We start from the raw sequence: 13,535 nt of genomic DNA, 5'->3' as shown, positions 1-13,535 counted from the left end.
TCTGAGAAGGGGGTATTTTGTTTTCTTCGTCCCCCACATCGAATGTGATTGGCTTTGGGAGATCCGTACCATCCTTATAAAATATTAAAAGTAGTTTAATCATAATAATTCTATATTTTATGAAGTATAGTGATTGATAATACGATTATTACATTATTACATACCAGTCGAAGGAGTTTGGGAAACCTTCTCCGCACGTCACTGTTGTCATGAAAGAAAAACAAAAAGCTCCACGTTAATCGTAATAACAGAAATATTTACCTTATTAATGAAAAGTTTAATGTAATGGAACAAATACATAAATAATTTGGAATTTTCAAGAACTACTTATTACTTCATTTCATGCAACTTAAAAATATGATAGATATTCTAATAAATTAATAGGTTGATATTTTTAGTGTATATACTGTTAATTGTTGGTATTAATTAAAATTTTTAAACGATGTCAATTCAACCCAAATCTGGAGAACGATAGTGTTGAAAAGAAAGATAGTGTTGAAATAATATATTACCTAATGTAATCATATTGTTGAGATTTATACTTGTTGCATATAGGGTTCCCTGCCAATTTGAGCTCCTCCAATTTCAGATCTTTGATAATATCCAATTGATTAATATCTTTTATCTGCAAAACGTTAATTATATATTGAATCAATCACTGTGATATAAACGATAAAATACACATAGCTTGTATCAGCTTAAATTACGTACCCTGTTATCTCCAATATACAATATCTTCAACTTTAAAAATTTTCTATTCAGAATATTTAAATTTTGGATTGTCTGCAACTTATTTCCATCCAAATTTAATGCCTCTAAATCTGGTATGTATTCTGATACAATGTCTAACACTGCTTTTAATATTGCAGGTTGGAATATCGCACAAAAGTAGTCGGAAGCAAGATCTATAACAATCAAAATTACTACAATATTCCGTATAAAGAAATTTATGTGTAAAACATTACTTAAAATTTTTCTAACCTGGATCTCTGTGGAACCTTGACAAGTCTAGTGCATTTGTATCATGCACAAATCGTTTAGCCATAGCTTGTTTCAATCTTTCTTTCAGTTTGTCATCAATTTCACATTGAGGAAACGGTGATATCGAGACTCTTACTAATAATTTGTATCCATTAGTAGTTGTAATTTTACGATCACAGTTAAATAACGCAACTGCTATTTTCTCATCGTCTACGTAAAAATTGGCTTCATTTTCGAAAACCCGATACTGTTGACAAATTTTTACATTTAGCACAGAGTTAACACTTCGTAATTATTTTATTTGTAATTATATAATGTAATTGAAATGTTTCATATTTACCATTATTGGAAGAAAAGTTTCTGGTGCTATATAACTAAGAAGATTATTTATTATATAATCTTTATCGTATTTCTGTCCATATGGTATCTGTAATCAAAAATGATTTTTATGACTAAAACTAAAACTAAATTGAACATTAAAATTTATGTCCTGATATACTTACAGAAATTTTATACCAATTAGTTTCTCCGATTGGAAATCTCTTAGGTCTAGGAACCGAACTAGTCCGATATCTTCTATGTGGCGCAGGACTATTTCTTCCACGTTGCGTCCTTCTATTTCTTTCTGTCATAATAACTTGCCTATTATTATTATTATTATTATTAGAACTTGTTGCCATTTGTACATCTTCATCTAACAATGCTAATGCCAGACTTCTAGGCACATCCCTTGTTGGTCTTGCTTGTGTTTTGAACGATTCTCTAGGCCTCTTACGAAGATATGAACCTTTGTCGTTCCTGGGAACACGGTCATCGTGCTCTGTGCAAAGCAACAAATTAATGTACATTATTGTAAACCAATGTCACCTAAGTTTATCACGAGTAATGATGAAAGACTTACCAAAATAGTGTTTATCGTCAAAATTCCCACATCTTCCGCCTCGGCTAGCCCATTGCGGTTTATTTTCTTTTTTCGGCATCTTCTACAAATTACATAACAGAAAAGATCATAAACAAAGTGCGAACGATCATTGCAAATTTCGATAACTAATTTCGAAACATTCAGAAACAAATAATCCTTTTGTGTACTTAATCAAATTATATATATTATATCTGTAGCAACAACAATGATAATATATTAGTAAAAATACTAACATTGCCACGTATTTTCCTCTGTACTTTAACAAAGAGCAAAAATACACGCTTCACGAAGTGTCTCGCTCACGGCGCTTGACTAACACACTCCACCAGTGTCGAACGATCTCTGGGACTGAGGGTTGAAGCAACCCTGTTCTTATAACCTTCGCTCCTGGCTGAATCACATCTGACCAATCAGCTCATCCGGCCAAACGTCCTCACGTGATCATTGAATATCGTCTAGGCGTAATTATTTTTTATATATTATCAAGTACCTCTCAAATATTTTTTTTATATGTTATATCAATATTTACCGTTAATAGTACGAGCAAACGATTCTCCCGGATGTATTTTAACGAAGAGCAAAAATACACGCTTCACGAAGTGTCTCGCTCACGGCGCTTGGCTAACGCACTCCACCAGTGTTGAACGACCTCTAGGACTCAGGGTTGAAGCAACCCTGTTATTATACCCTTTGTTTCTAGCTGAATCTCAACATCCGGCCAATCATCCTCATCTGGTCATTGAATATCGTCTAGGCGTAATTATTTTTTATATATTATCAAGTACCTCTCAAATATTTTTTTTATATGTTATATCAATATTTACCGTTAATAGTACGAGCAAACGATTCTCCCGGATGTATTTTAACGAAGAGCAAAAATACACGCTTCACGAAGTGTCTCGCTCACGGCGCTTGGCTAACGCACTCCACCAGTGTTGAACGACCTCTAGGACTCAGGGTTGAAGCAACCCTGTTATTATACCCTTTGTTTCTAGCTGAATCTCAACATCCGGCCAATCATCCTCATCTGGTCATTGAATATCGTCTAGGCGTAATTATTTTTTATATATTATCAAGTACCTCTCAAATATTTTTTTTATATGTTATATCAATATTTACCGTTAATAGTACGAGCAAACGATTCTCCCGGATGTATTTTAACGAAGAGCAAAAATACACGCTTCACGAAGTGTCTCGCTCACGGCGCTTGGCTAACGCACTCCACCAGTGTTGAACGACCTCTAGGACTCAGGGTTGAAGCAACCCTGTTATTATACCCTTTGTTTCTAGCTGAATCTCAACATCCGGCCAATCATCCTCATCTGGTCATTGGATATCGTCTAGGCGTAATTATTATTTTTATATTATTAAGTACCTCTCAAATATTTTTTTTATATCTTATATCAATATTTACCGTTAATAGTATGGGCAAACGATTCTTCCGGATGTACTTTAACAAAGAGCAATAAACCGGAAACAATATAGCGGGTTTGAGATATTTTTCGAGACTGTGGAGAATAGATGGAGAACGATCCGAACAAAGGGGAGTCATCGTTGTCATCAGTATCGCCGCTTATATCGTGGTTACGTCAATCCATACGAGCTAAAGTAGTGCAGATTTGTTAATTTTTAATATTAATACGGGTATAGGAATTATATCGCATGTGTTATACGTACTATCAAAGTAGCTTGTATCTTCGTCATTGATTAATCGAGGTACGAATTCAGCCTTTTATCTGAGTAAACTATTCCAATTTACTCCATAAAAATATCGGTGCTCTTTTACTTCATGAGATCCACCAGTGCCTAAACGATCTCTAGGACTTTGTTGAAGCAACGCTGTTATAATATCTTTTGCTTCTGGCTGAACAGGCCAATCATCCTCATCTGGCTAATCGACATCATCTAGGCGTAATTATTTTGTTTATATTATTAAGTACTTCTCAAATATTTTTTTTATATCTTATATCAATATTTACCGTTAACAGTATGAGCACACAATTCTTCCGGAGTATCACCAAAAAATGGTACACAGCCAATTAGAAATTCGTACAATATAATGCCCATTGACCACCAATCAACAAGTTTACCATATCCCTGCCGTAATATAACTTCAGGGGTGATGTATTCAGGTATGCCGAATACTTGTTTATCAGAAAATTGTCTCGTATCCCTATCTATGTATCCTTCGTAAAGATTTGTCGCCACTGAAAACGAAGAAAGAACTTTGTTCGACGATCATTAAGGTATATTTCACGAACATCGATCTTTTGTATCACTTACAGGACATAAGACCCATTTTACTGAGACCAAAGTCAGTAAGCTTAATGTGACCAAGGGCAGTAATAAGTAAACTAAAAAAGAAGCAATATATGAAATAGTGAATGGATTAATAACATGCTTTTCTTACGTACTTGTCAGGTTTCAAATCTCGATGAACAATACCGTAACTGTGCAAATATTCAACAGCTAAAACGGTTTCTGCGAAATAAAATCTTGCCATGTCCGGTGGCAATGGACTGATATTTTTTAAAAAATTAGCGCAATCTCCACCCTCTACATATTCCATTACTAAGCACAAGTGCTTCTGTAATCAAATGTTTGTTAACGGTTATTATTTAAATTTTATATATATAAATATAATTTTATATATATGTATACTCACTTTTGTCTCGAAGCTGCAGTACATAGAAACTACAAATGGATTGTCTGTAAAGCTCATTATATCTCTCTCAGAGATACTAGATGGTAAGCTAGCAATTGATCATCGTCTGTCATCTCCAGTTCCTGTGGTACCTCTACCAATTCTTAAATATTATATGCATTTAAGTATGAAAACTTAACTTTACAATAGATGATACATGCTATTTAATAATGCTAACATATACAAAAAAGCCAACCACTTGTTAACAAGAAATCTTACAGCCGTATTCTCAGTTTTTTATGAAAGATTTCACACCCTAGTTTCCGCATCAACATTTGTTTTCTTTACTATTAATAATGTATTAAAGATATAATGCTGACAATGACGCCACCTACTTATATAGGTAAACAGATCAGATTTAGACAAGACTAAAAGTAGTTACGAAATAGATACCTTTTAATTGGAGCAAAAGCAAAATGTCGACTGGATGACATCCTGGTACTCTCTAGAGGACTGCCTACAATCGGGACAAATGCTATATCAGGAAACAAACAATAAAAAAGAAATTAGTTTTCTATGATAATTGAATTGTAAAAATAATATAAAATACACGCTTCTAAGTAATTAACAAGTAATTTGTTTTTAAGGACATATTTTTAAAGGCAAAAGTTAAAGTTTCTAAATCTAACTGCATAGACTGCAAATTGCGTTACGATTTTTTAACCAAGGATGTATGTATTTATGATGTATATATGTATGTAAATATATGTATTTAAAAATCTTGGGTAAGGGTATGCCAGAATGCTTATATAACATTCTCATAAAATACATAACACTCATAAATAATTTGTACATAAACAATATATAGAATATCATTGAAGAATCATTTGAATAATCAGAAGCAGAGCATTAAAAAATAAAATTTCATATCACCTGATAATGGTGAATGACAACGTGGTAAAGTTGGAGACGTTGTTGCAATAAAAGATTTACGATGAGCTGCTTTAGCAGCATGCCGGGGAATGTTAAAATCACGCTAAAACAGACAATATGCATATTATATATTTGGCTTATGCGATAATTATTAATAGTCTGTGTATTTATATTTAACATTTAATTGTAAATGTCACTAACCACGTGAACGGATAACGAAGGCGCAGACTTCCCAATTGCAGAATTCCTCATTCGAACCAGATTTGACAATTCTCCACTAACTGCAGATATTAAATTAAATGTCAAGAACTATAAAGAAATAAATAGACAAATAAATGAAATATGATAATTCTTTATTAACCAGGTCGAACTGGAGCTTCCTTGCTCTCTACTTTTGGTGGAATTGGACGTTTTTGCACTTCTGCTTCAGTGCTGCAAGCAGATTCTTCGCTTTCAGCTTGATCAAACACGAGTACACTGGCAGAATTGCCATAAGAACGAAGACAAGCTCTGCTTGGTCTATTCCTGTTCTGATCCATGTCTTTTCTTTTTTTTTCTATTTCTTTTACCCTCAATTATTTATGTTACCTAAAATTATATCAGTCTTTTAACAACTTTTCATCTTTTTTATTATTTTGGAAGAAACATTGACATTAGTAAAGAATTAAAGAAGAAAATCGAAGAAGAAAATAAAAGGTAAATATATACCTGATTCAATTCGTCTTATTCAGACGAAAGCAAAACAAAGCGATAGGTAAGTCCGATAAACAAAACTGTCGAAAAATTCACAATCCATTCTTTCTCGTGAAAGTTCGATCGACGTCAAGACTGACAGTTCAAAATCGGTCGAACGTACCAGTCGAGGAACCGTTTGTGTGTCCGTACTTTTGATGGCTTAAAATGCCGTCTCAGACACAGTCCTTTCTTCTGTTGGTGTTGTTGCATGAAAATTCATGACATATAAGAAGACAGGAAATAAATTATGCTCTGGTCGACTGAAAAAGGAATCGTAGAGGCGGTTCGAATAATCGAACGGGGAGACCTGTTTTAAATAAGATGTACCTGTAGATGAAGTACAGAGAAACGTTAACCCGATGGAAGGGCAGAACCAGGGATATAGAAGATTCGGCGAGAGAAACAAGGGAAGAAAACACACAACACTAAGCACACATAATGCATACGAAGAGAGCAGAAAGAAGATAAGTAGTCCCGAGTCTAGACTCGCATTTTTCTTCTCACCGTAGAAATTAATTACGAAACGCGGACCGACCATGGGTTCTGACTCATGATGGCCGTATACACATGTACGTACTCGCCACACATATACGTACTCGCCACACATATATACATACATCATACAATGCATGCGCCTGCATTTACACACGGACGCACGCGCAAATACCGGCGCATGAAAACGCGCTCAAATTCAAATACACGCATCCTTGGCCGCTAGCTGCACCGAGAATCAACACCGAATCCTTTATAGCAGACGTACGAGTACGTGATTTCTGCTTCGTTTACTGTATCGGTATATTGTTCTTAGAAATTTCACCGTTTTCATATTCAATATTCAATCGAATTCCTTTCTAATTTGTATCTCCATAAATTAATTCCTGTCCGGTTTATTTTCAAGAATGATCAGTATATATGCATATATACGTCATATGCATTTTAGTCTCATTTGTGAATTTTTCGTTTTATTTTCATAGTAATGCTCGCACGAGTTTCTTAAATATTCTTATTCTAACCGAACCGACTTGTTTTCGTTTTGTTCTTTTGAAATTGATTACTGAAAGAGCAGACTAATATGTACCTTAAAATAACGTTGGTCATTTACATATATATTGTTCGAAAGTTGAAATAAAAGTTGATTATAAATAAACATAAACAATTATGCAATTTTCCAATTATTTGTGAAAAAATAATTTACTAGTTATCTCTAAAGAATGGTTTAAGATTGAAAGACATAAATAAAGTATACGTATAATTGTCTTTTTCAACTTTTTCAGCATTTTCAACATTTTCTATACAAAGTGATTTTAAGATATTTTACATTTGCAGAGATATATTGTGTATTGTACGTTAAGAAACGAGAAAATTTATTGAGTATGGATGTAGTATATTTAAATGAAACGATGTCCATAGAGTTGTCGTTTCTTGACAATTTATCTCAGTTTGATATGCCCTTTATACCGACAAATTTATTTTTATGGTTAGTATGCAACGATATACATTTACAGGATACAGCGTTGAATCTGGATACTTCTTCAAAAAAGATCAATTACTCTTGGTTAGTAGGGCTCCCATATATATACATGTACAAACCTCAAGTAAGAATTTATAGACTCTCTTTCTTGTAAGTATAAATTGTCGATGAAATATGTTTTTAGCTATACATATCAGGAGAACTTTTTGAATGCTCTTCCGAGAGTATTTTAATGGATAGTCAACTAGGTGAAGTTCAAGAGGAATCATTTTTAGATAAATTTGATATACACAAAAGAAACGTAGAGGCTTCAGCCGTATACCTAACTAACGTGAAGAATGTTCAAACTCTCAAGCCAACTTTAGGAATAAAAGAACCATTGCCATTTACATTTTATTACATATTTTCTAAGTATTTATATCTATATATTATCTGAATTAATTTAAAAATGATTAAAAATAGTTCCACGGTAGAAGTTATGACAATGTTTTATTACACTCCAAAAATGGAAAAGCTACATCTATGGATTATTATTGTTTCTGTTTTGGTCGGACTGTTATTATTATGCATTTGTGTCGCAATTTTAAACATGGTAAGATATCTTTTTATTGAACGTGATTATAACATGTTTTATTTAATAACATTTTTCAGTTAGGTTTCTTTAAACGGAAAGGAAAACAGAACTTAACGAAACAAGAAATTGATAAGGTAAGTATTCTATGGCATCCTATGATTTTAGAAGTAAAAATTAATTAACTTTTTATTCCCAAGTGATAGAAAGCGAGATCTCGGCGGTGATTGAGCCTGAAAATACGTAATATTTCGTGGACGGGAAATATTTAAAAAACATCAAACACCACATTTATTCTGTAAAAACCAAATTTTATTTAACAAATTTATAATTTTTATTTACATTATATTAATATACAAATATCTTAATTTGACAACTATACATAATGTTAATGCATAATATAATATTTCTAAGATTATACATTCATGATATTGTAGCCTTATTAAATTTAATGTAAACTAATCTGTATCAAATACATAATGATGCTCATTTCATTTGAGACAGTTTAATCAAAGAAAGGCACAAATAATTATATAGTATTATAAAATTGTCTATTTACAAACGTTAGAGTACTATCGCACACGTATTCTAGGATGGAATAAACGTATCAAATATAGATTACTTGAATCACAATATAAAATGCACATCATTATATACATACGAAATATGATTCGTAATTGAACTAGCAGTGCGAAAAATCTAAGTATTATTTGTGTTTCTCATAATGAACACAATGCTCATGTTCGATATAATTCCAAAAGTGAATTACAATTGTATGTTGTAAATAATTATAAGAAATTAAAATCTGAAGTTTGGAATATCGTATCACTGTACGAAACTTCAGACATACAAAAATGAAAGTCAAAATCAATTGTATCGCACACTAGTATTAACATCCCCTGAAATTTTTTAAAGCTAAAATCATGGCTAAATTTTAATTTATGAAAGACAACTACTCTTAAAATAAAAATAATATACATCTTGTATTCTTTAATGATAAAAGCATTATGCATTTCATTGACATAAAAAGAATATTGCTGTTAAATACATTACTTCGTGGAAAAAATTATTGGCCGTTTTCAGTATTTTACAACAATCTTCTTTTTATTCGCTATAAAAATAATAAACGCATAAGACTTTAAGCAGTAATTTCTTATAACTATAAAGTAAGAAAAAAAAGTCAATGTCCATTTGTAACACATAATGAATACGATTAAAATTAACTCCCTATTTTTAATGAGAAAAGAAAAAGAACTACTATCTAGGAAAACTGCACCTTTACACTGATTACAATACAAATGTATCATGTACCGTAAAGATACATGCAACAGAAAGGAATAATGAATAAAATTGAAATTTTCCTAAGTCTTACTTCTTATATATATAAAATTACATTCTTATTTATTAAATGCTTCCGCTGGTACTTCTCCCCGTTTGTAAAATTCTTGAAACGCTGAAAGCGCATTGTCATAATTCCATGATACTTCTTCTAAACACTTTAAACTCCATTGCAAGTTCATGTTTGTTTGTTGGCTGAGCGTCACCGTCATTTGTTGTTTTACGTCTTCGGGTAACTGAACCGTTAATGATTTTGCATTGTCGCTAATCGAAGGAGTCTGTGATTCTGGATTTGTCATTTGCGCTTGTTGTTCACTACTCAATTGTTTTAATTGTGTCTTTGTCGGTTGACTGATATGTAGTTGTTCATTTCGAATACGGCAACCATTTCCTTCCGGTACCATTATAAAGGTTCGATTAAAGTATCGAATAGGTTGTTCTTTCTTGTCAAGCTCTTTGAACAGTCCAGTGAGTGTAATCATCATCATTACATCCTAGAAATATAAAGCTGCTGTATAACACAACGAATAATATATTGCACATTTCGTTTTTGTTTACAAAGAAATAAGATCTTACTGTAACCAGGTTGATGTCCATTGTGAATGTATTCAGATAGTGGGAAGTTCGTGGCATTTCGGAAATAAATGAAACTACGGGCAAACGACCATGTTTTAATAAATTCTGCCTTCTGTTTGTATCGTCTGTTCTGTACAGGTTTCTATTGTCCGTTAGGTACTTGTTTTCCATTAGGTATCCATCTAATCTGTAATATTCCGTTTATTAGTAAAATATATGTTAAAAATATATAAATTTATTCCTGAGTTAACTTGTATGCAGAAACTTACTTGTTAGTATAGCGAGGAGGGTAAGACACGGTCATGCTAAAACACGCATCTTCGACATACGCATCTAGCAATGGTTGGCGATTCTCACTATCAAATATAAGAAAGTATTGCTGTAGAAATTGACTGGCAATTTCTTGTGCTTTTGCATTTGCAACAAACATCCTCTGAGAAGGGGGTATTTTGTTTTCTTCGTCCCCCACATCGAATGTGATTGGCTTTGGGAGATCCGTACCATCCTTATAAAATATTAAAAGTAGTTTAATCATAATAATTCTATATTTTATGAAGTATAGTGATTGATAATACGATTATCGTTTATTACATACCAGTCGAAGGAGTTTGGGAAACCTTCTCCGCACGTCACTGTTGTCATGAAAGAAAAACAAAAAGCTCCACGTTAATCGTAATAACAGAAATATTTACCTTATTAATGAAAAGTTTAATGTAATGGAACAAATACATAAATAATTTGGAATTTTCAAGAACTACTTATTACTTCATTTCATGCAACTTAAAAATATGATAGATATTCTAATAAATTAATAGGTTGATATTTTTAGTGTATATACTGTTAATTGTTGGTATTAATTAAAATTTTTAAACGATGTCAATTCAACCCAAATCTGGAGAACGATAGTGTTGAAAAGAAAGATAGTGTTGAAATAATATATTACCTAATGTAATCATATTGTTGAGATTTATACTTGTTGCATATAGGGTTCCCTGCCAATTTGAGCTCCTCCAATTTCAGATCTTTGATAATATCCAATTGATTAATATCTTTTATCTGCAAAACGTTAATTATATATTGAATCAATCACTGTGATATAAACGATAAAATACACATAGCTTGTATCAGCTTAAATTACGTACCCTGTTATCTCCAATATACAATATCTTCAACTTTAAAAATTTTCTATTCAGAATATTTAAATTTTGGATTGTCTGCAACTTATTTCCATCCAAATTTAATGCCTCTAAATCTGGTATGTATTCTGATACAATGTCTAACACTGCTTTTAATATTGCAGGTTGGAATATCGCACAAAAGTAGTCGGAAGCAAGATCTATAACAATCAAAATTACTACAATATTCCGTATAAAGAAATTTATGTGTAAAACATTACTTAAAATTTTTCTAACCTGGATCTCTGTGGAACCTTGACAAGTCTAGTGCATTTGTATCATGCACAAATCGTTTAGCCATAGCTTGTTTCAATCTTTCTTTCAGTTTGTCATCAATTTCACATTGAGGAAACGGTGATATCGAGACTCTTACTAATAATTTGTATCCATTAGTAGTTGTAATTTTACGATCACAGTTAAATAACGCAACTGCTATTTTCTCATCGTCTACGTAAAAATTGGCTTCATTTTCGAAAACCCGATACTGTTGACAAATTTTTACATTTAGCACAGAGTTAACACTTCGTAATTATTTTATTTGTAATTATATAATGTAATTGAAATGTTTCATATTTACCATTATTGGAAGAAAAGTTTCTGGTGCTATATAACTAAGAAGATTATTTATTATATAATCTTTATCGTATTTCTGTCCATATGGTATCTGTAATCAAAAATGATTTTTATGACTAAAACTAAAACTAAATTGAACATTAAAATTTATGTCCTGATATACTTACAGAAATTTTATACCAATTAGTTTCTCCGATTGGAAATCTCTTAGGTCTAGGAACCGAACTAGTCCGATATCTTCTATGTGGCGCAGGACTATTTCTTCCACGTTGCGTCCTTCTATTTCTTTCTGTCATAATAACTTGCCTATTATTATTATTATTATTATTAGAACTTGTTGCCATTTGTACATCTTCATCTAACAATGCTAATGCCAGACTTCTAGGCACATCCCTTGTTGGTCTTGCTTGTGTTTTGAACGATTCTCTAGGCCTCTTACGAAGATATGAACCTTTGTCGTTCCTGGGAACACGGTCATCGTGCTCTGTGCAAAGCAACAAATTAATGTACATTATTGTAAACCAATGTCACCTAAGTTTATCACGAGTAATGATGAAAGACTTACCAAAATAGTGTTTATCGTCAAAATTCCCACATCTTCCGCCTCGGCTAGCCCATTGCGGTTTATTTTCTTTTTTCGGCATCTTCTACAAATTACATAACAGAAAAGATCATAAACAAAGTGCGAACGATCATTGCAAATTTCGATAACTAATTTCGAAACATTCAGAAACAAATAATCCTTTTGTGTACTTAATCAAATTATATATATTATATCTGTAGCAACAACAATGATAATATATTAGTAAAAATACTAACATTGCCACGTATTTTCCTCTGTACTTTAACAAAGAGCAAAAATACACGCTTCACGAAGTGTCTCGCTCACGGCGCTTGACTAACACACTCCACCAGTGTCGAACGATCTCTGGGACTGAGGGTTGAAGCAACCCTGTTCTTATAACCTTCGCTCCTGGCTGAATCACATCTGACCAATCAGCTCATCCGGCCAAACGTCCTCACGTGATCATTGAATATCGTCTAGGCGTAATTATTTTTTATATATTATCAAGTACCTCTCAAATATTTTTTTTATATGTTATATCAATATTTACCGTTAATAGTACGAGCAAACGATTCTCCCGGATGTATTTTAACGAAGAGCAAAAATACACGCTTCACGAAGTGTCTCGCTCACGGCGCTTGGCTAACGCACTCCACCAGTGTTGAACGACCTCTAGGACTCAGGGTTGAAGCAACCCTGTTATTATACCCTTTGTTTCTAGCTGAATCTCAACATCCGGCCAATCATCCTCATCTGGTCATTGAATATCGTCTAGGCGTAATTATTTTTTATATATTATCAAGTACCTCTCAAATATTTTTTTTATATGTTATATCAATATTTACCGTTAATAGTACGAGCAAACGATTCTCCCGGATGTATTTTAACGAAGAGCAAAAATACACGCTTCACGAAGTGTCTCGCTCACGGCGCTTGGCTAACGCACTCCACCAGTGTTGAACGACCTCTAGGACTCAGGGTTGAAGCAACCCTGTTATTATACCCTTTGTTTCTAGCTGAATCTCAACATCCGGCCAATCATCCTCATCTG

At 32.7% G+C, this 13,535-nt stretch overlaps 2 protein-coding genes and 1 pseudogene across 2 annotated transcripts; all 3 read right to left on the bottom strand.

The window, feature by feature from the left end:
- Positions 1-4: 4 nt before the first annotated feature.
- LOC139997478 (nuclear RNA export factor 1-like) lies at positions 5-2,265 on the bottom strand (the record flags this gene model as incomplete). The annotated part of the gene is made up of 9 exons (XM_072021670.1): positions 2,137-2,265; positions 1,883-1,964; positions 1,485-1,801; positions 1,322-1,408; positions 982-1,228; positions 712-905; positions 513-625; positions 165-201; positions 5-73 (listed from the first exon to the last, which is right to left on the bottom strand). Coding segments are annotated over exons 2-9 (1,143 nt in total), but the record flags the coding sequence as incomplete, so codon positions are not given.
- A 916-nt stretch (positions 2,266-3,181) lies between these two features.
- On the bottom strand, positions 3,182-4,651 carry LOC139997467 (microtubule-associated serine/threonine-protein kinase 3-like; annotated as a pseudogene).
- Positions 4,652-8,547: 3,896 nt separating this feature from the next.
- On the bottom strand, positions 8,548-12,867 carry LOC139997476 (nuclear RNA export factor 1-like). The gene is made up of 11 exons (XM_072021668.1): positions 12,739-12,867; positions 12,485-12,566; positions 12,087-12,403; positions 11,924-12,010; positions 11,584-11,830; positions 11,314-11,507; positions 11,115-11,227; positions 10,767-10,803; positions 10,441-10,676; positions 10,172-10,358; positions 8,548-10,089 (listed from the first exon to the last, which is right to left on the bottom strand). The coding sequence occupies exons 2-11, from the start codon at positions 12,561-12,563 to the stop codon at positions 9,655-9,657; spliced, it is 1,932 nt and encodes a 643-aa protein (XP_071877769.1). The 5' UTR covers positions 12,564-12,566; positions 12,739-12,867; the 3' UTR covers positions 8,548-9,654.
- Between the last annotated feature and the right edge of the window lie 668 nt (positions 12,868-13,535).

The sequence above is a fragment of the Bombus fervidus genome, unplaced genomic scaffold (assembly GCF_041682495.2).
Source record: "Bombus fervidus isolate BK054 unplaced genomic scaffold, iyBomFerv1 scaffold0093, whole genome shotgun sequence".
NCBI classification, from domain to species: Eukaryota; Metazoa; Arthropoda; class Insecta; order Hymenoptera; family Apidae; genus Bombus; species Bombus fervidus.
The sequence above is the reverse complement of the archived record's forward strand: the minus strand, read 5'-3'. Positions and strand labels throughout refer to the sequence as shown.

Coding starts and splice junctions, on each gene's coding strand:
- LOC139997476 (XM_072021668.1), bottom strand. CDS start 12,563: ATGCCGAAAAAAGAAAATAAACCGCAATGGGCTAGCCGAGGCGGAAGA. Junction 11,508..11,583: donor AAGGTTCCACAGAGATCCAG/GTTAGAAAAATT, acceptor TGATTGTTATAG/ATCTTGCTTCCGACTACTTT. Junction 10,804..11,114: donor CAACAATATGATTACATTAG/GTAATATATTAT, acceptor TCATGACAACAG/TGACGTGCGGAGAAGGTTTC.